The sequence below is a fragment of the Meriones unguiculatus genome, chromosome 15 (assembly GCF_030254825.1).
Source record: "Meriones unguiculatus strain TT.TT164.6M chromosome 15, Bangor_MerUng_6.1, whole genome shotgun sequence".
NCBI classification, from domain to species: Eukaryota; Metazoa; Chordata; class Mammalia; order Rodentia; family Muridae; genus Meriones; species Meriones unguiculatus.
In genome coordinates, this window is record NC_083362.1 from 59,260,734 (window position 1) to 59,285,509 (window position 24,776).

The window sequence follows — 24,776 nt, forward strand, 5'->3', positions numbered from 1 at the left end:
TGGTTTGAACATGAAGAGACATTTATTTTGGGAGCACTTTTTGCATAGATAAAACTACTTATGTTAAAGTGATTTTTCCCACAGAAATTATAAGATCTTGTGAAGTACAAAACATTCTCAAGATGCTAAGGCACGCAGAAACAAGACGGGTGGGTGTTCCCTTGGCTCAGAGCTTGGCTTTCTTCTTATAAGATTCCTTCATCCTTCTGACAACAGAAAGGTCCCCAACTCCCACAGGCCAGTTGTCATGATCTGTTTAGTAAGTGGAAAAGTGTATGTAATTTGCAAATCTCTTAAACCTTTCATACTAGTTTCCATCCAAGCCTCATGGTTTTGTTTGCTTGTTTCTTAACTCCCTGAGGCTAGGAAAAAAAAAAGAAGTCTGTAGGTCAGGAGGTTTTGCAAAAATTCTTAGATTTGAACGCCAGGCCTGCAACTCAATAGCTTTCTCAGTTCAGTCTTCCTGTGTGTAAAGGGTGTAACTGTCCATGCCTCCCACTCCCTGCCTGGCTACTGGTGGACATCGTGAGCTGATCCAACATAAAGCAGACTCAGAACTGAGAAAGTCATGTTGAAGTGAAGTCCTTCCCTCTCCTGGCTCTCCAATCAGCTGGATACAGACAAAGGAAGGCATGTGGTCTTGGAGTGGAAAGCTGCCATCCTACCACCAAGAAAGCCAGCCTTGAAACAAAGATGACCCCACAGGAACAAACACAATGGAAGAGGAAAAGGCTGTCTTGATAAGTCTCACCTGGTTCATGAGTCAATAACTTCCTTGACTGAGAGGTAAATGGTGACAAGCAACATAGGCCACAGAGGACCTAACACCATGTATAATCTAACTTAATCCCCCAACATCCTAGGGAATTTACTGTTGGGTTTTGTTTGTTTGTTTGTTTTGTTTTGATGCAGGGTCTCTCTAAGTAGCCCTGGCTGCCCTGGAACTCACTATACAGACCAGGATAGCTTCAAGTGCAGAGAGATCCACCTACCTGTTTCCGGAGCGCTGGGATTAAAGTGCCACAACGGTCCTAACACTATGCTTGTTAGGACCTTAGTTGCAAAGACAAAAATGCCTACATGGTATTTAATAGTGAGCACAGTAGAATCAGTGCTACATATTGGGGGTTGTGCGGTTTTCATCAACAAAAAACAAAACAAAACAAACAAACAAAAAAAAAAAACAAAAAGAAAGAGTTGGGCACAATCGCACATGCTTGTAATCCCAACCTTCAGGGACGCAAAGGCAGATGGATGTCTTGAGTTCGAGGCTAGCCTGGTCTACAAAGTGAGTCCAGGACAGCCAAGGCTACACAGAGAAGTCCTGTCTCAAAAAACAAAACAAACAAACAAACTAAATAAAAAGAAAGAGGAGCCAGGCATGGTGGCAACACCCTTAATTCTATTACTTGGGAGGCAGAGGTAGGTAGACATAGTGAGATCCTGTCTCAGAACACCAAAACAAAACAAAAATCCCAACCAAACAAATATTCATAGCATTAGGGATATCACCATATCCACATTAGAAGCCCACAAGGATGGGAAAGAGACAAGGCAGTCCTACCAACCACACATCAGTTTGCTAATAGACACTAGAAGGAGGTCAAATATATTTGTGTTTATACTTTTTTCTGAGGTTTTGGGTTCTTAGCGTTCTTTTTATTTTTATTTTTACTTTTGGCCTACAATCTATGCTACCTAGCTCAATCTGGCCTCAAACTTGTATGTAGCTGAGGATGATCCTCCTGCCTCTACCACCTTGAGTTCTGGGGTTACAGGCACACACCATCATCTCTGCTTTTATGGGGTGCTGGGAATTCCGTCTAGGGTTTGCATATGTTGGTAAAGGGGTCCATCAACTAAGCAGCACCCCTGGCCATTACCATGCTATTAGAATGTTTGTTTCCTGTGTATATATGAATATAACACACGTATCCCTGGTGCCTGCAGAAGCCAGAGGAAGGTATCAGCTCCTCCATCTTTAAAAATGGTTGTGAGCCACCATGAAGGTGCTGAGAATTGAACTGGGTCCTCTGGAAGAGCAGGCAGTGCTCATATTCACTGAGTCACCTCTCTAGCCTGTGTTTTTTATTTTCTGAGGGTTTGTTCTGTTATTTGTAAAACTAGGACATTAGACTGTCTGATTTTGTTTGTTGTTTTTGAGACAGGATCTGTCAGGCTGGCCTGGGAACAGAGATCTGCTTGCCTCTGCCTCCTGAATTCTGGGGTTAAAGGTGAGTACCACCACACCGCCTGGACTATGGGATTTTATAAGACCCTTCCAATCCCCAAAGAGGTACAAACACACACATCCAATCGTGTGTAATACTGTTATCGAACTGGATTCATAAAAGTACAGTTTTCAAGCCAAGCATTGTTGCACAGACTTGTGATTCCAGCACTTGACAGGCTCAGGGTCAGCCTGGGCTACACAGTGAGATTCTGAGATTCTGTCTCAGTGAAATAAAATAAATACTGCTTTTATGAATAAAAAGTGAATATAGAAACTTATTTCACTTGATATATATTTCATATATATACATATATATTATACACACACACACACACACACACACACACTTATATTCCAAAGAAAGGACAAAGCAGAATCGAACTGTGCCTCCCACAACTTACTGGAGGGAAAAGAGGAATTATGCCTCCTTTCTATCCATCTTTGTACTTAGAGATTTAGATATTTTCTGCAGCTGAGAACATTTTCTTTAAGATTCCATCATAGATAGAAACACTTTGTACTTTCTGATGCTCTGTAAGAGAAAACCTCTTCTTCTGAAGTAATGACTTGAGAAACAGCATGGACAGGTAAAGAGCTCGTGACTTCACCTCCTGGCCGCTTACCTGGTATCTGGAAGGAGTGAGAATATAGAGACTGGCCCCCGTCCACATTGACCAGCTGTCCAGTGATAAAGGAAGCCGCAGGAGACAGCAGGAAACACACCACAGAGGAGACCTGGGAACAGAAGAGAGTATGTGCATACACGTGAGTAAAGGCTAAAAAACAAAATTTAAGAAAAGGATGAAGGCTTCTCCATCCCTGGGAGCCTGATCCTCATGAATCATCACACCTCAAACCACAGGACTGCACCATGAGTCCTCACGCACGCGTACCGTCTCACAACACAGGGACGGTGTCCTTTTAAAGTCTGGGCAGCAGTGAAGTCAGGTAATGATCAGGTCAGGGCAAACCAAAAGATGTGAAGAAGCCATAGACAGTGGCAGGCAAGCAGCATGGTTTGAGAAGCCACTGAATCCTGGCAGTTTCCTGCTTCAACACTTAACTCCCTTCTGAGGCTCCTACTTGTCTGCCACAACCCTGTTGGTCATCACTGCCATGTGCCTCTTACATCTTGGTCCCAGATATAGTAAGTTTGTGTGTGTAGCAGGGCTGGCCTTCTGATTTGTTCAGTCTGGCACCCTGTCAGGCCTGAAGCACAGCTATGCAGACCCTAGGAGCTTCCCACCAGGGGGACTTCCAGGGCCCCACCACATCCTCTCAAGTGCAGTCACTTGGGGAGGTTTTAGAGAAACTCCCTGAAACCAAGCAGGATCCATTTGAATGATGGTAAATGGAAGCAAAGTTTCACAAAGGGAGATGATCCTGAGCACATTCCTCTCCTGGTTTTGTAGTTGTTTTTTGAGGCAGGGTTTCTCTGTGAAGCCTTGGCTGTCCTGGAACTCACCCTGTAGACCAGGCTGGACTTGAGCTCACAGAGACCCGCCTGCCAGAGCTACACAGTGAGATCCTATCTCATATAAAAAAAATTTTTTAAGTGTTTAAAAATGTGGAGAGCCGAGATTCAGACGCCACTAGGTGGCGCTGACATCCCGCCCTCAAAACTATAAACCTCCAGTACACATGCGCGGATTGCGTAAGTACGCTAAGCATGCTGGGCCTGAGTCATCAGGCGGGGTAAAAAGTGAGCAGCCAATCAGGGTACTGACACGTCACAAGCACGCTGAGCATGCTGGGCCTGAGTCATCAGGCGGGGTAAAAAGTGAGCAGCCAATCAGGGTATTACACGTCACTCAGGTGCGACCCGGGCTTATATAAACAGCGCCACAGCGGGGCTCTCCTCTCCTCCCCCTCTCCCCGCCCGGGGCTCGCCCGTCCCGGCCCGCCGCAGCCCTCTCCTCTCCTCTTTTCATCGCGTGACTGTAATAAAGATATCGTTGCGGGAGGATTCTGTGTCCGCGTGAGTTTCTGCCTGCGAGACCATCACGCGGCTCCCAACATCTGGTGCCGAAACCCGGGAGCAGGGAGCCTGCTACCGCCAGTGCTGGGTAAGGAGAGCCCCCGTTAGCGGGGAGGAATTCAGAACCACAACATTAAGGTTTGTCCTGAAAGACATGTTCAACCTTGATTTATCCCGTTTCTCATTTCGGCTAGCAGAAGCCCTTATGGCCTTCCCTGCTGTGATAGCTGCCATAGCTCTCCTTTTTTTGGTTTCGTGCAAACTTGAGGGCTGCCTCGGAAGGAAAAGGATTAGCAAAAGGTTAAGGGTAGGGGAGATGCGAGACGACATGCCAGAATCAGTACGTGAGAAGAGATTAGGGGCCCCAATGGATAGAAATGGAGACGTCTCTAAGAAGAAAGGCCCTTCTGTGGATGTTAAAGCCACGGAAGTGAGAGATAAGGGAAAGAACGCCCTGGGAATAAAAGGTAAAAGGAGAAGAAAAAACCCAATAAAAAAAGCCTCTTGGGTGCTGGAGAAATGGCTCAGAGGATAAGAGCACTGATTGCTCTTCCCAAAGGTCCTGAGTTCAATTCCCAGCAACCACATGGTGGCTCACAACCATCTAAACATGAAATCTGGTTCCCTCTTCTGGCGTGCAGGTGTACATGCTAACACACATTGCATAAATAATAAATAAATACATCTTTAAAAAAAGAAAAAAAAAGATTTCCTCTTTAAAAAAAAAAAAGCCTCTTTATCCAATAAGATTAAAATTCCTGCTTAAATGCCTGGGCGCAGCCATCTTGGCTTTCATCAGAGGCTTCCACGTGGCTGACAACTGGGCGCAGCCATCTTGGCTTTGGGAAAAATGGGCGGGACCTTGGGTATGTCAGCAGTTTCCATGTGGCCGGCGCCATCTTTAGTTTGGACAAGGAGGCCCCGCCCCACGTGGCCAGCGCCATCTTTAATTCGGGTTAAGAGGCCCTGCCTCCCATGTGCTCTCCACATAATTCATTTAAAGGACTGATGATTGTTCATTACAAAATGTTTTTTATGCTGTTTTAAGAAAAAAATTCTAGCTAATAGGTTTGGTATGGCTAAAATAATTTTTACAGTTTAAAATTGTTCTGTTAAGCAGTTAATTTTAAAGCTTGTTTAATCACTTAAAAACTTTTGGTTGTGGGGGATTATAGATGCTCCACAGTGTTTACTATATCAGCAACACCTAGTGGCTGTACTTGGTGTTGTCAGTCGCAGCCTGCTAATGCTAGCACATGGCCTGCCGCCATGATGGTTCAGCAATAAAAAGCACGTAAAGCTGTAGTTTGGCTGCCATGTTTGTTTAGGATTTCCAGCTGAGTTCAGTTGCATGTGGCCAGCCGCCATACTGGTCCGGAGATAAAGAGGGTAGAGCTATAAGTTTGCCACCATGTTGTTCAGGTACTGTTCAATTTTAATGTCGTATCCTTTGTTACAAAAAACCCTACAACAATGGGGATTGCATATTGCCACTAAAAAGGTCCAAATTTCAGAAGTAGGTTCCTTTCTAGGGACTGTTATTTATCCGGAACAAATAGTTCCTCAAAAAATAAAAATTCGCAGGGATCATTTACATACCTTAAATTATTTTCAAAAATTATTAGGTGATATAAATTGGCTTAGGCCGTTTTTAAAGATTCCTTCTGCTGAATTAAAACCCCTATTTGATATTTTGGAAGGGGATGCTCATATTTCTTCACCCAGAGCCTTAACACCGGCTGCAAGCCATGCCCTGCGAGTGGTAGAAAACGCTTTACAGGATGCCCAATTAAAACGTGTAGATGAAACTAAGACCTTTGACCTGTGTGTCATTAAAACTAAACATTTACCAACTGCTGTATTATGGCAAGATGGACCCTTAGTGTGGGTTCATCCCAATGCTTCTCCTACAAAAATTATTGAATGGTATCCGGATGCAGTCGCTCAACTCGCACTTTGTGGGTTAAAAACAGCCATTACATACTTTGGGAAGGAGCCAAAGTCTTTAATAGTGCCTTATATGGCTCACAAAGTTCAGGTATTAACTGCTACCTCTGATACTTGGGCGGTGCTAGTTACCTCCTTTAGTGGTTCAGTTGATAATCATTACCCAAAACATCCTATTTTGCAATTTGCTTTAACTCAGGAGGTAGTCTTCCCGCATGTAACGTCCCAAAAACCACTTCGGGATGGATTGGTAGTTTATACAGATGGGTCAAAAACAGGAATAGGAGCTTATGTGGTTAATAATAAAGTTATTTCTAAGCAATATCATGAGACCTCGCCTCAAATTGTGGAATGTTTAGTAGTGCTAGAAGTTTTGGAAAAATTTCCAGGTCCTTTAAATATTGTTTCTGATTCTAGTTATGTGGTAAATGCAACCAAAATCTTAGAGGCTGCTGGATTAATTAAAGCGTCTAGCAAGCTTGCAAAAATTTTTCAAAAGATTCAGTTTGCCTTAATTACCAGAAGAGCCCCTGTTTTCATTACACATATTAGGGCTCATTCCGGTCTACCGGGGCCCATGTCCCATGGAAACGACCTGGCAGATCGAGCCACAAAGATGATTGCATTTGCCCTCCTTTCAAATTTAGAATTGGCTAAGGAGTTTCATAAAAGATTTCATGTTACAGCTGAGACATTGCGTCGATTTGACATTACTAGAAAAGAAGCTAGAGATATTGTTACCCAATGTCAAAATTGCTGTCAGTTCTTACCTATGCCTCATGTTGGGATTAATCCCAGAGGAATCTGTCCACTACAAGTGTGGCAGATGGATGTTACCCACATTTCATTTTTTGGTAAACTTCAATATTTGCATGTTTCTGTTGATACTTGCTCTGGAGTTATGTTTGCTTCTCCCCTGACTGGAGAAAAGGCAGCCCATGTTATTCAACATTGCCTAGAGGCATGGAGTGCCTGGGGAAAGCCCAAAATTCTAAAAACTGAAAATGGGCCAGCCTATACTTCTCAAAAATTTAGACAGTTTTGTCATCAGATGGAAATAACCCATCTGACTGGTCTCCCATATAACCCTCAAAGTCAGGGTATTATTGAACGTGCTCACCGCACCCTAAAATCCTACTTAATAAAACAAAAGGGAGGAGTCCAGGAGGCTCTGCCCTCAGTGCCATGAGTGACCGTTTCCTTGGCACTCTTCACACTCAATTTTTTAAATTTGGACAGTCAAGGCCATTCGGCGGCTGATTGCCACTGCTCAGGGCCTAATAGGCCCAAGAAAATGATCAAATGGAAGGCTGTCTTAACTAGTCAGTGGAAAGGCCCGGATCCTATTTTAATAAGATCCAGGGAGCTGTCTGTGTTTTCCCACAGGAAGAAAACAATCCATTCTGTGTACCGGAGCGCCTCACGCGAAAGCTCGTGACAGCTGAAGATGATCTTTCAACAGATACATCTGCTACTGCTTAAAGAGTCAAGGGCGGCGAGGATGACCACTAATTCTACTCGAGTGGATTCATTGCCCACAGATTGGCTTTACCCTGGGTTTCTTCTGCCTTTTCTTACTTTAAGATTGGGTGGGGGTTGGAATGTTTGGTGCAGCGCTATGTCGTGGCTTAGTGTTTTTACTCTGGTTGTTCTGCAAACTCAGTACCCAAAACAAACGTGACTAGGTCGCAATCGCGCAAGTACTAGCAGCCTTGGAACAAGGATCATCTCCCAAAAATTTGATTATCCATGCTAAAAAATTAAAACAGACTGTGACACTCAGTCGATGCACCTCAGGGGTTTTACCCATTGCACTGAGTCGATGAGTGATCCAAGTCTCAATGTTTGCCTTTGCCTAAGTGGCTATGGTACCTAAATAGGAGGATGACAGCCCTTGCATTCCCTGGAATTTTATTCCATTGCACGGGAATGGGTGTCACCTCCTTCTTTAATCTTCTCCCTTAGCCCCTGCACCCAGAGGACCTGTCTCCATTGCACCTGGTGGGGTAAGGGAGTAATCTAAAGCTCTTGATCGCTTACTCCCCAAAGAAGGAGTTCGCTTGATCGAGCTTAGGGCCCTCTTGTACCGTGTATAGGCTTTAAGGCAGTTTTCATTTATTTAAAACAAAAGGGGGATGTGGAGAGCCGAGATTCAGACGCCACTAGGTGGCGCTGACATCCCGCCCTCAAAACTGTAAACCTCCAGTACACATGCGCGGATTGCGTAAGCACGCTAAGCATGCTGGGCCTGAGTCATCAGGCGGGGTAAAAAGTGAGCAGCCAATCAGGGTATTCACATGTCACTCAGGTGCGACCCGGGCTTATATAAACAGCGCCACATCGGGGCTCTCCTCTCCTCCTCCCCCTCTCCCCGCCTGGGTCTTGCCCGCCCCGGCCGCCGTGGCTCTCTCTCCTCTTTTCATCGCGTGACTGTAATGATTTTGTTGCAGGAGGATTCCTGTGTCCGCGTGCGTTTCTGCCGACGAGACGATCACGCGGCTCCCAACATAAAAATGTTTTTAAAGAATGCAAACTGGATTGGTAGTCGAGGGACAAGCTGTCATGATACTGTGGCCCAGATACTCGTGGGAATGGGGGTGGGGTGAGTGCACCTGGCGTTCTGCACATCCCTACCCCCACCCCAAGGGCTTTTGATGCACAGAGAAGAAGTCCAGTGGCCATTTTTAAGTTGCATTTCTTTTATACTTATTGTATGTGCGTGAGTACTTTGCCTGCACATATGTAGATGCACCTGCAGAGGTCAGAAGAGGCTGTCAGGTCAGCAACACTCCTTCTTCACTCTTGCTAAGCCAACTCTCCAACCTCATAAAGGTTTAGTTTTTAAATTGTTTACATTTTTCTTTTATTTTTGAAATATTATACTTACATTATTTTTCTCATTTTTCCTCCTCCAAACCCTCCCATACACCCATCCTGTTCTCTTTGAAACTCATGCCCTCCTTTTTTTGTTGTTGTTTTTCAAGATAGGGTTTCTCTGTGTAGCCCTGGCTGTCTTGGGACTCACTGTGTAGACCAAGCTGGCCTCAAACTTACAGGTCTCTGCCTGCCTCTACCTCTGGAGTGCTGGGATTAAAGACATGCACCACTACACCTGGTGTGGCAAGCTTTTTTTTTTTCCATAAATTTATTATAGTTTTTTACAATTTCATATATGTGTATAGTGGATTTTGGTCATTATTCCCATTACCGTCTCTCATCTTTCTCCTTATCCCACTGAGCCTCCTCTTCTCCAAACACATCACCTTTTTTATTTTTTATTTTAAATGAAGGAAGTGAGGCTATAATTATGTGACGCTATTTTCAATGACAAAAGGTAAGCTTTCAGGTGAAAATGGAATTTTGGAGTTTGTACCATCATTATAAACTTACTGCTAATACTCAAAGATCTGAGCAGTGTGTAGAGACATTACAAGATGTTTTCTTTCAATATTACATAATGTACTACGTCAGCATTTGGATCCAAATGACTCAATGAGTTAGCAGTTTCAAAAGACAGTATAAACTAGAACAAAGACCCAAAATGTGAAAAAGTTAAAATAACAGCACAAAAACTTAAGGGGCATCATGTCAGGTTCCTACTGCAACTAATTGAAAAAAAAAAGAGCTAAGTTTACTCCTAGGTCATAGGAAAAAGCTATTGGTTTGTACGCATGTCCCTCTATGGCGCATCAAGAGTCTGTAATCATCTGGGTTGCTTGGGGCTGTTTGTGCCAACAGTGCATGCGGCAAAATAATGTAGACACAGAGAGAGCGAAAGATGTTGTCTTTAACGTCATGGCCGTCACTCCCGAGGGAGCTGTCAAAGTAACTAACTAGGTTATTTTGCTGAGCCCAAAGCACAGGAGAAATGGTTGGGGGCGGTGAAATAACCACCTCGACCAGTCAGACAGGCCATTTGCCAAGGGTACCGAATGTCACACATTTCTCAAGACATTCTCACCAGTGCCAGACAGATACATCACCTCTTCAGGGACTCCAAGGCGCTTAGCTGGGATATTCTCAAAGGCCATTTCCCACGCAGCTTTTCCCAATTCACCGTAGTTGTCAACAGCAGTCTGGGAATAAATGGTTCCCTGTATTAGAAAGCAAAACAGGAAGGAGATTAAATAGGGAGAATTAAATTGTTATGACACCTAGGCCTGGGGATGTAACTCAGAGGTAGAGTACTTGCCTGGTATGCTCCAGGCCCCAGACCCCACCCCTAGCACCCACACAACAGGAAGAAGACATCAGAGAAACACACTGACCAGCAACAAAGCGAGTGTGGCTTAGCATCAATGCAAAAGACAAACGTTTCCAAATTAACTCTTCTCAAGACCATCAAAAGGGGTCCAGCAAACCATTATCTACAAGCAGACCATCGGAATGGTTATTTGGGGGGCTCTCTCCCCTTTCACAACCAGCTAAGTCTTAGTGTTTTTTATGAAAGACTTGGTTTCTGAGGAGTGTGTTTATGCAAGAACTACAGTGGGGTACTTCACCAGGAATAATGGGCCCAAGGATTCCAGTTGATCTACCTCTGAGCATGCCTGCTTTACCAGGGAAAACGTGCAAACATAGGATTTTCTTGGTTCTTAAATTTAAAGTGAAATTAAAACACACACACATACACACACTCGAATCTAAGGTATATGTATCCTCGAAAGCTAATTTAAAAATATTTTAAATTTTGAGTGTGTGTATGGATTGAACAGATGTGCACATGCACGGAGGTCAAAGGTCAGCAACAAGTCTCTTCTTTAATCATTCTCCATCTTATTACTGAATCCAGACCTCACTGGTTCACTAGCTGGCTGGCCAGAGCTCCAGGCTGTCTGTGCTGGTTGGTTAGTGGGCTCCATGCACATCTGCTTATGCTCCCTCTCCAGTTCCCCACCAGTGTTACAGATGTGTGCACCAAGCCCAAACAGAGCCGGTATTTCCACTTTAGCCATGATCAGAAAACATCACAGGAAGTGTTAATTTGAGTTGATCTGTGTAGGCGGAGAGAGAGATATTTCATCTAATGTCTCTCAAAGTACATGCCTGGTACAAAATATGAGGGAGACTCAAGCTATGGCTTATTTTTACAACAAATACGTATTTGGGGAGGCAGAGGCAGGAAGACCAGGAGTTCAAGGCCAACTTCACCTATATAATGAATTCAAAGCCAGCATGGCTACACAGGAACCATTCTGAAAAAAAGCAGAGGCCAGGGGGAAGGCTCAGATGTAGCTAGTGAAGCGCTCGCCACGAATTCATGAGAAACTGAGATCAAAGCCCCAGCATCTGTGGCCAGCTAAAAAAAATAATTTTTGATGTCAGCCGGGCATGGTGGTGCACGACTTTAATCCCAGCACTCGGGGAAGTAGAGACAGGCAGATCTCTGTGAGTTCAAGGCCAGCCTGGTCTACAAAGTGAGTCCAGAACAGCCAAGGCTACACAGAGAAATCCTGTCTTGAAAAACAAATGAAACAAAAAGTTTTTTGATGTCACTATTGTAGCTGTATTTATGATCCTATAACACATGACTTGGCTTCTAGTTGGTTTTACAACTGAGTTTCTTCCTAGAATCCTGTTATTCAACTTTTTTTCCAAATAACAATATACCAAGAAATTACAAAATCACTTAGGAAGAAAATTACTCTTCAGAAAAATGCTTTTTTTGTGTGCATGTGTGGGGCATGTATGGATGCACCTATGCATCTTCTCAACCAGGCATGCATATGAAGAAGCCAGAGGTCAATCTTGGTGCCTTCTGCTGTTTTCTACCTTATTGTTTCTGTTTGTTTGTTTGTTGGCTTTGAGACACTGAACCTGGAACTCTCTTTCTGATAGGCTGTCTGGCCATCGAGGGATCGGCCCAGTAATGGTGTTTAAGGTGTGGCTGTTATGTCTTTCTTTTGACCTGAATGCAGGGAGCTGAGCTCAGGTCCTCACACTTGTACAACGAGCAATTTGCCTACTGAGTTATCTCACCAGACCCCAAAGTGCTATTTCTTTTTAAGATTTACTTTTATTATTTTAACCGTGTGTGTGTGTGTGTGTGTGTGATGGGGGATGTGTATGTAGGTACCCGGGGAGGCAAGAGGAAGGGGAAAGTGTCAGAATTCCTGGAGCTAGTTACAGGCAGTTGTGAGATGTCTGATGTGGGTACAGGAACTGAGCTCAGGTCTTTTGCCAAAGCAAAATGCACTCTTAACTGCTAAGCCATCTCTCCAGCCCCGGCATTCCTTAACCTTCAACGTGCAATGGAATTTCCTCGATGCTTTTATAATGCAGGGACTTACAATCCATGATTGTATCGCTACTGTTTAAATATGCATGATGCTAATTTACAGCAAGAGTGGGGGTCACTATCTCGTTATCATCAAATAACCTACTCTAATGAACGACTGCCTTCCTAGTTTAACCTATGTTGAAAGCCAAGCTTTTAGAGCATATTTACATAGTTGTTAATATATACTCCCTATCAAGAACACAGTTATACAAAAATGCAATCGGAGGAGCCCAATCTGTCAGCAGACTTCACATGTAACCGTTACCTACAGGAGCAACACAGTTGATCCTTACTCCACTGCTGGCCCAGGCCACAGCCATGGATTTGGTGAGGTTGTAAACACCTTCTCTTGCAGCCCCGCTGTGCCTTTAGAGACATAGACATTATCATCAGTTGCTGTTGCACATTCTTCTGATTAACCAAGTTGGCAAACATTTCAGTGGCTTGGGAACTTCACAAGACTGTTTCCGTTATGGTTCTCGGTCTTGTTGCATCTATGTTTAAAGAAGGAGCTGGGTCCTTCTTATCAAAGCCAAGGCAGACACATCACATACTGATTAAGCTGTGTCCCTCAAAAGCCATGTACATGGGAGGAATATGTTAACGAACCTTTTATTACAGAGTAAAATATCAAATTGTGTTTCTATCTTTCTTTACACACACACACACTCTCTCTCTCTCTCCATTTTCCCTGGGTAAAGAATTTGAGTTGTGGGCTGAAGAGACGGCTCAGCAGCTAAATATTATGTAACAGTTAATTTTGCTTGTCAACTTGATTGGACTAATATGCACTCAGGGATTAGGAAGGCATATCTCTTGAGTGTGTCTGTGAAGATGTTCCCTGAGAGATTTCACTAGGGTTCATTGTGGGCAGAGTGTGGGGGAAGATCCACCCTTGAAGGTGGGCAGGACCATCCCAAGAGGTGAGAATAGAAAGGGACAAAGGAGAAAGGAGACGCTGGCTGAGTACCCGCCATCTTCCTTTCCCCTGGTTCCCGCCTCACTGGGATAGGTGGAGTCCTCTAAAACCATGAGCCAAATGAAACCCTTCCTTTTCTAAGCTGTCTCTGCCATATATTGTGGCTAGAGAAACAGAGTAACCAGTACTCTACACAACTGAAAAAGTCCTAGATAATACAGCCAGCAAGTATGTTATTAAATTTTCCACAGAGGAAGTCAACTTGTTACTTTGCACAGTGACTAGTCAGAAGTACAACCCCTCAAGAGTTTGGGAAGGGGGTGCGCTCTGAGTTTCTATTATGAGTTACAATCTAGCAGTTCTAAAATCAAACAGGCATATTCATGGTGTTCAAATCTAAATTAATCCAGATCCATTTAATTTTCACAACTTAACAAAGACGCTATTTTCACAACTTAACAAATGATGGCTACATTTGTCTCCTTCAGCAAATCCTACCGGTGTGTGCCACCACAACCAGCTACAGCTACATTTGTAACACCTCGATTAATTGTCAGAAAAGACACAGGAACTCCAGGTAATATGAATGTCAGAGAAATAACAAACAAGTACACCTCCGCAAAACCACAAGTCCATCCCCAGTGACACACAAGTCCATCCCCAGTGACACACCGCTTCAACAAGGCCACACCCATTCCGAAGAGGCTACACCTCCTAATTCTTCCCAAATAGTTCCACTAACTGGGGACCAAGCATGCAAACATATGAGTCTGTGGGGACCATTCTCACTCGAACCATATGGCAACCTTAATCTGCACAGGCATTATTAGCAATTAGGGAAAAGGTTCAGTAGGTAAAGCGCTTGCTGCACAAGCTTGAAGACGTGAGTTTGGATGTTCACACTCAAAGTCAGCCATGGCAGTGCATGCCTGTAATCCCAGCAAGGGGGAGACAGAGACAGCAGGGTCCCTGAGACTCAGTGGCCGGCCATTCTAGCTGAATTAGAAAGCCACGGCTCGGTGAGAGACTATTGTCTCAAAAAACAAGGTGGTGAGGGATTGCTAAAGACACATGCTGTTGACCTCTGTCTCCAAGCACATTTTTTTAAAGGTTCAAAGAAAAGGAAATGGGGGGAGGAGGTGAATATGATCAAAATACACTGTATGAAAATTTCCAAGGATTAATAATAATGTTATTTAAAAAGGAAATTATTGGGGTTACAACTTATTAAAGGAGTGAACCATTGATTTAAGAAAATTTTCATTACTGCCCCCATTCAGAGAACAAAATCTACAGACATAGAAGAAATACACAAAATACTTACGAGGCTATTGGGAACCCATTTTTAATAAGGACAATGATATTGACAATAGATCCTCCATGCTCTTTCATCCAGGAATTGTAAACTGCCGAACACAGACAATTGGCAATCGTATTAAACAGTGTTTTCCCTTATTCTATCCTGCTCTGGCATACATCTGATGTCTTCTATTTTAACTTGGTCTTTGTTGTTGGGATGAGGACTATGTAGCCCAGGATGACCTCCTAATTGCTGGATAGCAGGAAGCTAATTTAAAAAACCATGAGCCAATGCTAAAACATGTCAAGGAAAGCTACAGAACGAACTTGGAAAACATTTGTCAATAAAGTAATAATTTAGATGGAAATTACTGGAACATCGGCCCATTTAAACTGACAATAGCCATAGAGTATCTAGCATAACCTGAATTTTAAAAAGTGTTTTGTTTTTATGCATCCCAGGTTAACCCAGAATTCCCCATGTAGTTGAGAATGAGCCTGAATGATGTTGATGTTCCTGGCTCTACCTTCCAAGTGATGAGGTCACAGTTGGGCACCATCATGTCTGGGTTACAGAGCGGTGAGGAGAGACCCTCAACTTCTTGCATGATAGATAAGCACTGGGCCAACTGAGCTACGCCCCTGTCCCCAAGCTGAATTTTAAAATGTGAGGTTTATATGATAAAAACCACAAACTTCTACCAAAAGATTTAAGACAAAATTCATCAATTGAAAGACATGAGAGCCCAGAGGTGGCAGCAGTGGTGGTGGACGACTTTAATCCCAGCACTCGGGAAGGAGAGCGAAGCAGCTCTCTGAGTTTGAGGTGAGTCTGGTCTACACAGTGAGTTCCAGGAAAGCCGGGGCTACACAGAGAAACCTTGTCTCAAAACTTCCCCACCCCTAATGAGGATGAAACACCCAAACACATGTTCTGGCTAGTTTTTATGTCAACTTGACACAAGCTAGAGCCATCTCAGAGGAGGGAACCTCAAATGAGAAAATGCCCCCACGATTTTAGACTGCAGGCAAGTCTGTAGGCATTTCTTTGTTTTTTGTTCCTGAGACAGGGTTTCTCTGTAGACCAGGCTGGCCTGGAACTCAGAACTCAAGAGATCTGACAGCCTCTGCCTCCCAAGTGCTGGGATTAAAGGAATGTGCTGGAGACTTTTTTTTTTAAGTCAGTGATTGATGTGGGGGGCCCGGCCCATTGTGAGTGAGGCCACCCCAGGGTGGGTGGTCCAGAATATGAAAAGGCAGGCTGAGCATCACAGAGAGATCTGCCTGCCTCCTCCTCCCCTGCCTGCTACACTGGGATCAAAGGCGAGCGCCACCACACCTCTGTGTACATATCATTTTTTAAGGATTGTCTTTTTTTCCAGTTTCATTTTGGCAATTATCTAACAGTCACAGAATCTCAAATAAGTGATGAAATTTAGTGAGAATCAACAATAACAAAAACAACCTTCAGTACGTGATAGGAAGTATACATTCCCAAATGGTGAAGTTTCTTCCCCCAAATTTTTAAACTATATTTAATCATCACCAGAACAAGAGGAATAATGAATTTGGGTTATCCTATAAATTAATGGTAGGACTGACTAATATTAGGTAGTCAGACAGTACGAATACTGATTTTTTTTTAAAAGAAATAATATTAATTTTTAGAAAAAATTAAAAGGATAGATCCTTGATAAAGATTCCGATCAAACAAAGGAGACACAGGAGCTGGAGAGATGGTTCGGCGGTGAAGGAGTGGTCGCTCCTGCGGGATCCAGGTTCTCTTCCTAGCATCCTCACTGTGTGACTCACAACCACCTGAACATGCAATTGCAGGGGATCTGACACCCACATTGCCTTGTCAGGCAACTACACGCCCACCGTGCACACGCGCACACTCAGGCATGCTACTAAAATAAAACGACTAAATCGCCAGAGACACAAACCACTAATACATTACTTTTGATAAGATACCAGATAGACGGGGGTCCAATGTTATTGACACGAGGCTTCTGTGCCCTTAAGAGCTCCTCTCCCAGCGTTCCCTGTGATTTCTCATTAAAGATACATGTCTGTTTGTCTGTTTTGTTTTGTTTTGTGGCTATTGAGACACTTGCCTGCTTTACACATGTAGAAAGTGCCTGTCAGGTTGGTTTCAATCACAGCTTGCCATCCCTTGGCAGTGATATCTTCAACAGGACACAGGAACTGGCCTCCTCCATTGTTTACTAAGAAGTTGATCTTGCCATACTTTGCTAAGACAGATTTGACCAAATTATTCACCTAAAGAAACATTGAGAGAAAAAGTTTAATAAGCTAACCTGTCACATTGCCCAGTCACCTGTTTTAGAAATAAAATGCAATTTGTAGACTATTATATTAATTCTAGATAACACAACCCAAACACATAAAGACACCAGCAAATAAACCCCCAAATCCCACAGCGTGAACTTAACCACTGTACCATACTCAAATCATAAGTTAAAATTCCAATTTTGATGTCAAGGTACACCGAAGAGTCGGGATCACCCCTAAGCATAACAAACCTAAGCACTATTAATTTCTAAGTACCAACCTTAAAAAACAGTGATGAAATCAGTCAAAAATGAACACTAAAAAAAAAAAAAAAAAATGCCTAAAAAGCAGTGGTCATCAGCCTGTGGGTTGCTGCCTTTTTACAAGGGTCGCCTATCAGATATTTACATTATGATTCATAACAGTAGCAAAATTATAGCTATGAAAATAATTTTATGGTTGGGGGGGTCACCATAACACAAGGAACTGTTTTAAGGGGTCGTGGCATTAGGAAGGTTGAGAACCACCGCCTTAAAGGGTCTATTGGGTAGCCCAGAGCCTGTCTTTGCTTAGCTCCCTTTCCGTGCCTCCCCACCCCTCCTTCTGAGGCCACCAGCTCAGTAAGTCAGGCTCATCTCCTCACAGGCTCTGTCTTCCTGGGAGCCTCACCACCTTCAAGTCCAGCAGGGGCTGGGAACCAGTTCTGCGGAGAACACTGAGTGAACACGCCCCGCCCCGCCCCGCCCCGCCCCGCCCGTGTTTAGATTACCTCTTCTTCCTTCCGGATGTTGCACTGTATGGGAGTGACCTCAGCTCGGCTGGAGGAAGGCAGAGAGGCTCTCAGCTCAACCGCAGCGGCGTTTAATCTGTCCAGCTTCCGGGAAGCAATGACCACCTTACAGCCTAAGGAGAAAATAGCCAGAGGAAAAGGAAATAAGCTTCCCACATTAAGGGGCTGGAGGGATGGCTCAGTGGTTAAGAACATTTGCTGTTCTTCCTAGAAGACCCAGGTTCAATACCCAGTACACACAAGGCAGCTAACAACTGTCTGTAACTCTAGTTCCAGGCGATTTGATGTCCCTTTTCTGGTCTCCACAGGTGCCAGGCACATACAGACATCTAGGGAAACACACACATACACATAAATGAATAAAACGCTGTTCAAACTACAGAAACTATTTTGTGTATTCCTGTAAAAGGTGGGGTGTGGAAAGAGGAATAAGGATGGTTTTGGGTAAGATGGAGCAATAGGAATTGAATTTACCCTCCAGCCTGAAATGACTAAACAGCTAGAGTAAACAGACACAGACAGACAGACAGACACACACACACAAAGAGAGGGAGGGAGAGAGAGAGAGAGAGAGAGAGAGAAACACAGGGAGACACAGGAAAAACAAAACTGTTGTTTTGAAATATTGGATATCAAATGCCACGGGACTAAAAATGAGTAGGCACCACTGAGAGAGCGCAAGTGCAGGAGGGACCTATGAACAAGCCATGTTTCTGTGAGACGGCAGTTAGACTCTCCGGTTGGCAAACGGATAGGGCGAGAGGCCATGGCTAGGCAATAAAGATGAACTTTAGCCAACTTCTTTCTCACCCTCCTGACTTGAGACAAAAAGCTGGCAGCTTTAAAACAAAGGCCTGTGGGCCTGTTCTCCTGGCCTCAGGCCCCTGCTGATGGGCTGGCTCAACAAGTTCAAGGCAGGATCAGGACATTTACTCAACAGTTGTGGACCAATCAACCATCCTTTCTATTTTCAACATGACTAACTCTAACTTAGGGGAGAAAAATTTGAGAGACTTAAAAAAAAAAAAAAAACCCTAGCCCTTAAGAAGCGACTGGAATTTTCAGCTTCCTCAGTCCCCCCTCTGCTTTGTGGAGTCATTTTTCTCCATGTGGCTGCTGCATGTCTGTGGTGGGTGACATTTCTCTGCCACTACCTGTTACACTTTCGATTTTTCCTGCCTTTTGATTCTTTTATTGGCAGAGAGAACAAACCCAATTGAGACCCCCCCAGACTGTAAGTATCATTACAACCTGCAGAGGTCTTTCAGACTACAGCACAGAATAGATTTATTCCCAGCCCAGAAGTCTCTGGAAGTGGGAAAGGTGAAGTTAGGACTCCATGGAGGCCAGACGTGCTGGGAGCCAAAGCTATCTACGGAAGCCAAAGTCAAAGCTATCTAGTGGAGACAAAGGTATCTGCTGAAGCAAAAGTTAATTAGTGAGCCAAAGCTATCTAGTGGAGACAAAGGTATCTGCTGAAGCCAAAGCCAAGTAGAGAGCAAAGGTCATTTAGTGGAGACCTAAAGCTATTTAGTGAAAGAGTTATCTAGACCCTAAATCATGGGTGATAGATTGTGAGGACATCCCTTTGTTAGAGCATCCGTAAGATATCTTAAGAAAACATCCTTATGGTATCTTGCAGGTACAATATTTAACGCATGAAGGCACTCTTCTTATGTCCTGCAGCAGTAAATTAACCTTCCCCCTTTCCTGCCCTCTCCCTATATAAGTTGGGTAAAAATTTCTAATAAACGGAAGCCTTGATCAGATGAACAGACCGGCTTCATTCCTGCGTCTCTCGTCCCTTTCCTCCCATTCCTTCCAATCTTCTCCTTAGGAACCCCGTTGAAGCCCCGCGGGTTGGGGCACAGGCAGCTAGCCATATGGGTCATAGGGAGATGACAGATGAAGAGAGTTTTACAATCCTGCTTGGATTTTATCCAGGTAAGTGCAGGTCAGTGCAAGAGGGGACAGGAACAGGTTGGGGAAAGAACTCTTCAAAATGAGCTAGGGAAGGAACCCAACACTCAGCCCCCGGAAGGGGCAATATACTGACCACCAAAAACAACAAAACACCTCTCACTGGGTAAAGGGTGTAGCTTTGGCAGTGGAGTGACATTAGCCAGAGAGAAACGGTCGCCAGAATCAACTCTTAATTTTAAAACACTCTTTGGGAGTATGAAACTATTTCTAAGTAACTGAGCTTTATTGCAGTGGGGGCAGAGGTGGGGAAGGAGAGCTCAGAAACGTTTATAAGGAGTATAAAAATAACCAGCAGCAACAAGGCTCAAATTGATCAGCATCCAGAGAAAACAACCCTGGACCTACGAAGGAGCAATAAAGCAATAATGAGAGATGTCAACTAACAGAAACCATCCCAGAAGTGACACTGATGATATGCCCAAATGAACTACTGATGGGGCTAGAGAGAGAACTCCAGGGTTAAGAGCACTTGTTGCTTGTTCGAAGGACCCAAGTTCATTCCCACGTTGGGTGGCTCATAACCACCTGCAACCTTAGCCCCAGGGGATCTGATGCCCTTTTATGGTCTCTAAGGGTTCCTGTACACATGCATGACCCCCCCCACAAACAAATATACATGATTGAAAATAAAAATAAATCTAAAAAAATACTACTGATGAAGAGAGAAATCACCAAAGCAGTTACAGAAAAACAATGCATGACACCCAGAACAGTAACAACGAAGGACAGGAACTTCTTTCAGAACAGAGCAAGGCAGAAGGGAGTAGAATAGCGCACAATGCTGAAACATCAAAAACACAAATTACTGCAAACATAATTTCAACAATGATAGCAAAAGCCATATATATGAGAAAAACTTCCTGGCTCCTGAGAGTAACTTTCTTCAGTGGTGTAGCTACTGGTATGTTGTTCATGCATTAATAAAAGAAACCAAAAACATCCAGCCCATGATTATCAAGCAACCATAACTAAACTCATTAGGTCTCACACACACAAAGGCGCTGGGGTGAGGAAGGGTGGGGTGGGGGGCTGTCTTGTAGGAATTGATTCCTGCCCATCTGTTCTTCAGCTCAGACGGTACAGACCGCAGCGGTGCCATTTCCTCATCTTCCAATGATAAACTGTGTGACATTCTGCAAAATCGAATGCTCTAACAAGACTGTCAATGTGATGAAAGCAGAACAAAGAAATGAAACCCCAAGACAATGGGAGCGACATTAGAATGGGAAGCCAAGGAGTTCCAAGGAGATTAGCTGAGGCAGGCATGATAACACGCTGGCTGACCATGGGCACGCAGCCAGAAGACACGAACTCGTGAATGCAGACTGGTCAGCACAGAGAAGGAAAATGGTTGAGCTAAAAGCTGGAGACGTTTAAGAAGCGACAACACAAGCTTCACACTAAAGAAACCATTTCTTTTGTCCTTCTGAGACAGGGTCTCACTGTATAGCCTTGGCTGGTCTGAAACTCAGAGATCCACCTGCCTCTGCCTCCCGGGTGCTGGGATTAAACGAAAGAGTCACTACATCTGGTCTTATTTTACATGTAACTGACAAATAACTGTACGTCTACCGTGCAATGATCAGGTCAGACTAACTAGCACATCTCCTTCCATCTTTACCATTTCTTTGTGGTACATATATGTAAAAGTCTATTCTTAAGCCAAATCTCATCTTCTAGCCTGTAGTCCTGGCTATTCGGGAGGCTGAGGCAGGAGGATAGCAAGTCCAATGGCTGCCTGGGCTACAGAATGAGTTCAAGGCCCAGAATGGAAATGAAGTTTTAAAAGAGAGAGGTCTGGGGATGGTCTGTTGATGGGAGAGAACTTGCTGAGCACACGTAAGTTCTGGGTTCAATTCTCAACACTCTTCCAACAAACAAAACAAAAGTCTTCTAGCATTTTCTAAACAATAAATTATTTTATTATTTATCCATTCATTGTGTGTGTGTGTGTGTGTGTGTGTGTGTGTGTGTGTGAGATCACAGCATACATGTGGAAGTCAGGGAACAACTTGCAGAACTGTGTTCTCTCCTCTACCAGGTAGGTCCAGGGAACTAAATCCCTGTCCTTATTCTTGGTGGCAAGTGCCTTTTCCCACTGAGCCACCTCACCAGCTCCGTTCAACATATTATTTTTAACTGCAGTCACACAAAGCAGAATAGACAGCCAGACTTTATTCTTTCTGTCTGCTTGAAACTTTGCGCCCTTTTAATTCATGTTTTTGTTAACTCTGAGAATTTCAATGTATTTTGACCACATTCACCACCTTCCCCAACTCCTCCCAGGTGATACTTGGCACCCTTAGACCAACCCCTTCCCACCAACAATGCCCTGGCATGGTCTCACTGCTGATTGTGGTGGGGTTTTTTTTTTCGTCATTTTCTTACATATTTGTGACTAAAAATAAAAGAGCTTCTAATATTTCTACAAAAGAAGGAAGCACTTGTAATTTTCTCCCACAGACAATCAGTTTGTTTTGCACAGCATTAGCTCACCATCTTTGCTAGGTCTACAGAGGATAGCCGGGACTACCTGTCACAGCTGTTAAGTCATTCATATATATAAGAATTCTTATATATGGAAGGCAGACATGTTTAATCAGCTAATGCTTTATTCGTGTGCATATGTGCGGGCGTGCATGCCATGGTGCTTGTGAAGATATCAGAGGGCAACTTGTGAAGTCAGTACTGTCCTCCCATCATTCCTCTCCTGAGGGTTGAACTCAGGTCATCAGGCTTGGCAGTGGGCACCTTCGCCCACCTTGCCAGCTCTCGGCTAATGTTTCCTAATATTCCACTGTCCAATTTGGGTTTATACAATAACTTTCAGGGGACAGCCATTAATTCCAGCATAAGAAACAAAAATGAAAAAGCCATAGCAGAAAGTATTTCAGATAGTTGGTGCTGGAAAGATGGCTCAGAGCTTAGGAGAGCATGCACTGCTCTTGCAGAGGACCTGAGTTGGGTCCCCACCATTCACCTTGGGTGGCCCACAACCACCTGTAACTCCAGTTCCAGGGAATCTAACATTTCCGGCCTCTACGGGTACCTACACTCACTTATATGTGCTTTCCCCCACCTGCAACACACATACATATTTAAAAATACAACAACTTCTTTCTTTCTTTCTTCTTTTGTTTTGTTTTTTTGGAGAAAAGGTCTCTCTACATAGCCTTGGCTGTCCTGGAACTCACCATGTAGACCAGGCTGGCCTCGAACTCACAGTGATCCACCTGCCTTTGTTTCTCAAGTGCTGGGATTGAAGGCATGCGGCAGTAATGCCTGGCTCAAAGGTACAACAAATCTTTAAAACTCAATTTTTTTCATATTCTCTCATGGAAGGTAATCCAATTATAATACAATACAATGTCTACATCTCTTTTAGATATAGGAAGTAGTTTCTTAGGGACAAAATCCATCACTTTCAGAGCATCTCCAGGGCACACGACTGTCCTAATATTTCAGTCATGCCAGAATAGCGTATAGCTGACCCTAGAACTGGTGTAATGTTGCCTAATGCAAATGTACTCAAAAACAAGTTCAATACCTAGAAATTCACAATTATTATTATTATTATTATTATTTTTTTGCGACAGGGTTTCTCTGTGTAGCCATGGCTGTCTGGACTCCAGTTGTAGATGAGTCTAGCCTTGAACTCAAGAGATCCACCTGCCTCTTCACAGGAGGTTCTGGAAAGTGCAACAAGATCCTACAAATCCGCTGACAGAGGCCACGCTCTTGACCTTTGTACCATGGTTACTGATTGATTTTTTTTTAGTATTACTTTTTTTTCTCTAGGGGAAAGTTTCATGGTGTCAGACAGGCTGGAAGTAATGGTAAGATGGAAAATGCAATGGCATCTTGTTTTTATTTCATAATTTATTGCCGATAAGATAAAGCTGATCGCTTCTTCATGTATTTATTTCCTATGTGTAGCTCAGCTTGGAATCCTTGGGCCATAGCACGGTTCCGTTCTCCCCTCATTATGTCAGGTTTTAAAAAAATCTGCTTGTCAAAAGCTCTTTACATAATAAAAGTGTCATGTTACAAATACTTTTTCTGTTACAAATACTTTTTCTGCTTATGCCTTTAAGCTTTGAACTCTTTTTTTTCCCCTTTGAGACAGGGTTTCTCTGTGTAGCCTCGGCTGTCCTGGATGGCACTCGATCCAAGTTGGCCTCAAATTCAGAGAATGACCTGCCTCTGTCTCCCAAGTGCTGGAATTAAAGGTGTATGCCACACCACTCGGCTGAACTTTGCACTCTTAAACCCCCCAAAGATGTTCATCCTCACATGTCTAAATATTAAATAGAACTATTTTCTTCTCGGTGGCTTCCTTTCTTGCGCATGTGTTTGCGTTCCTTCTTCTAAGTTAAATATTCTTTTTTTTTTTTTCTTGCTTCACGACAGGATATGTGAGAAGAAAGTGCCATCAGAGCCTCTCAAACAGGCGTTCAATCTTTTGCTGAATGCCACCTAATCTGGAATTAGCAACCATTTCGAATGGATTAAGGTTACAAAGACACAATTAATTCCACAGCATGTTTCCACAGTTCTAGTTATTTCCTACTTGGGGCTCAATACTTTTGGTTCTAAGTCCGTTTACTTCTTTGATACTTAGTGGCTGATCTACAAACATTTCTCGGCTGGGGGAGGGGGGACGGGAAGCCTCTTTTTCGTCCCTGGCAATGCTCAGCTTCGCAGCCTTTAGCTTGGCAACTTCTGCCCTGTCACGCCAGGGCCTGCCTCTTTCTGTCTCTGAACCCAGTTTACCTAGACCTGTGCGAAACCTTGCTTTCGGTGCCCAGTCCCAGGGGCCTGCTCACATACCCAGGTGCAGGAGCTCCCGGGAGATGGCTTTTCCAATGCCCGTGGCCCCGCCGGTGACCACCGCCACTTGGTTCTGCAGCAACCCGGCCGCTAGGCAGCTCTGAACTTTAGTGCAAGAGCCCATCGCCGTACACAGTCCGTGCCTGAGTTCGCGACAAAGCCAGACCTCAGCTTCTTTAGAGAGCAGAGCAGCAGTCAGCGCCCACGTGACTGAAAGACCCC

General features: G+C 43.9%; 1 protein-coding gene across 1 annotated transcript; it reads right to left on the reverse strand.

Moving 5' to 3' along the window:
* On the reverse strand, window positions 1-24,757 carry Pecr (peroxisomal trans-2-enoyl-CoA reductase). The gene is made up of 8 exons (XM_021645385.2): window positions 24,555-24,757; window positions 17,721-17,854; window positions 16,774-16,939; window positions 14,682-14,763; window positions 12,708-12,804; window positions 10,142-10,252; window positions 2,857-2,968; window positions 1-252 (listed from the first exon to the last, which is right to left on the reverse strand). The coding sequence occupies exons 1-8, from the start codon at window positions 24,676-24,678 to the stop codon at window positions 167-169; spliced, it is 912 nt and encodes a 303-aa protein (XP_021501060.1). The 5' UTR covers window positions 24,679-24,757; the 3' UTR covers window positions 1-166.
* Between the last annotated feature and the right edge of the window lie 19 nt (window positions 24,758-24,776).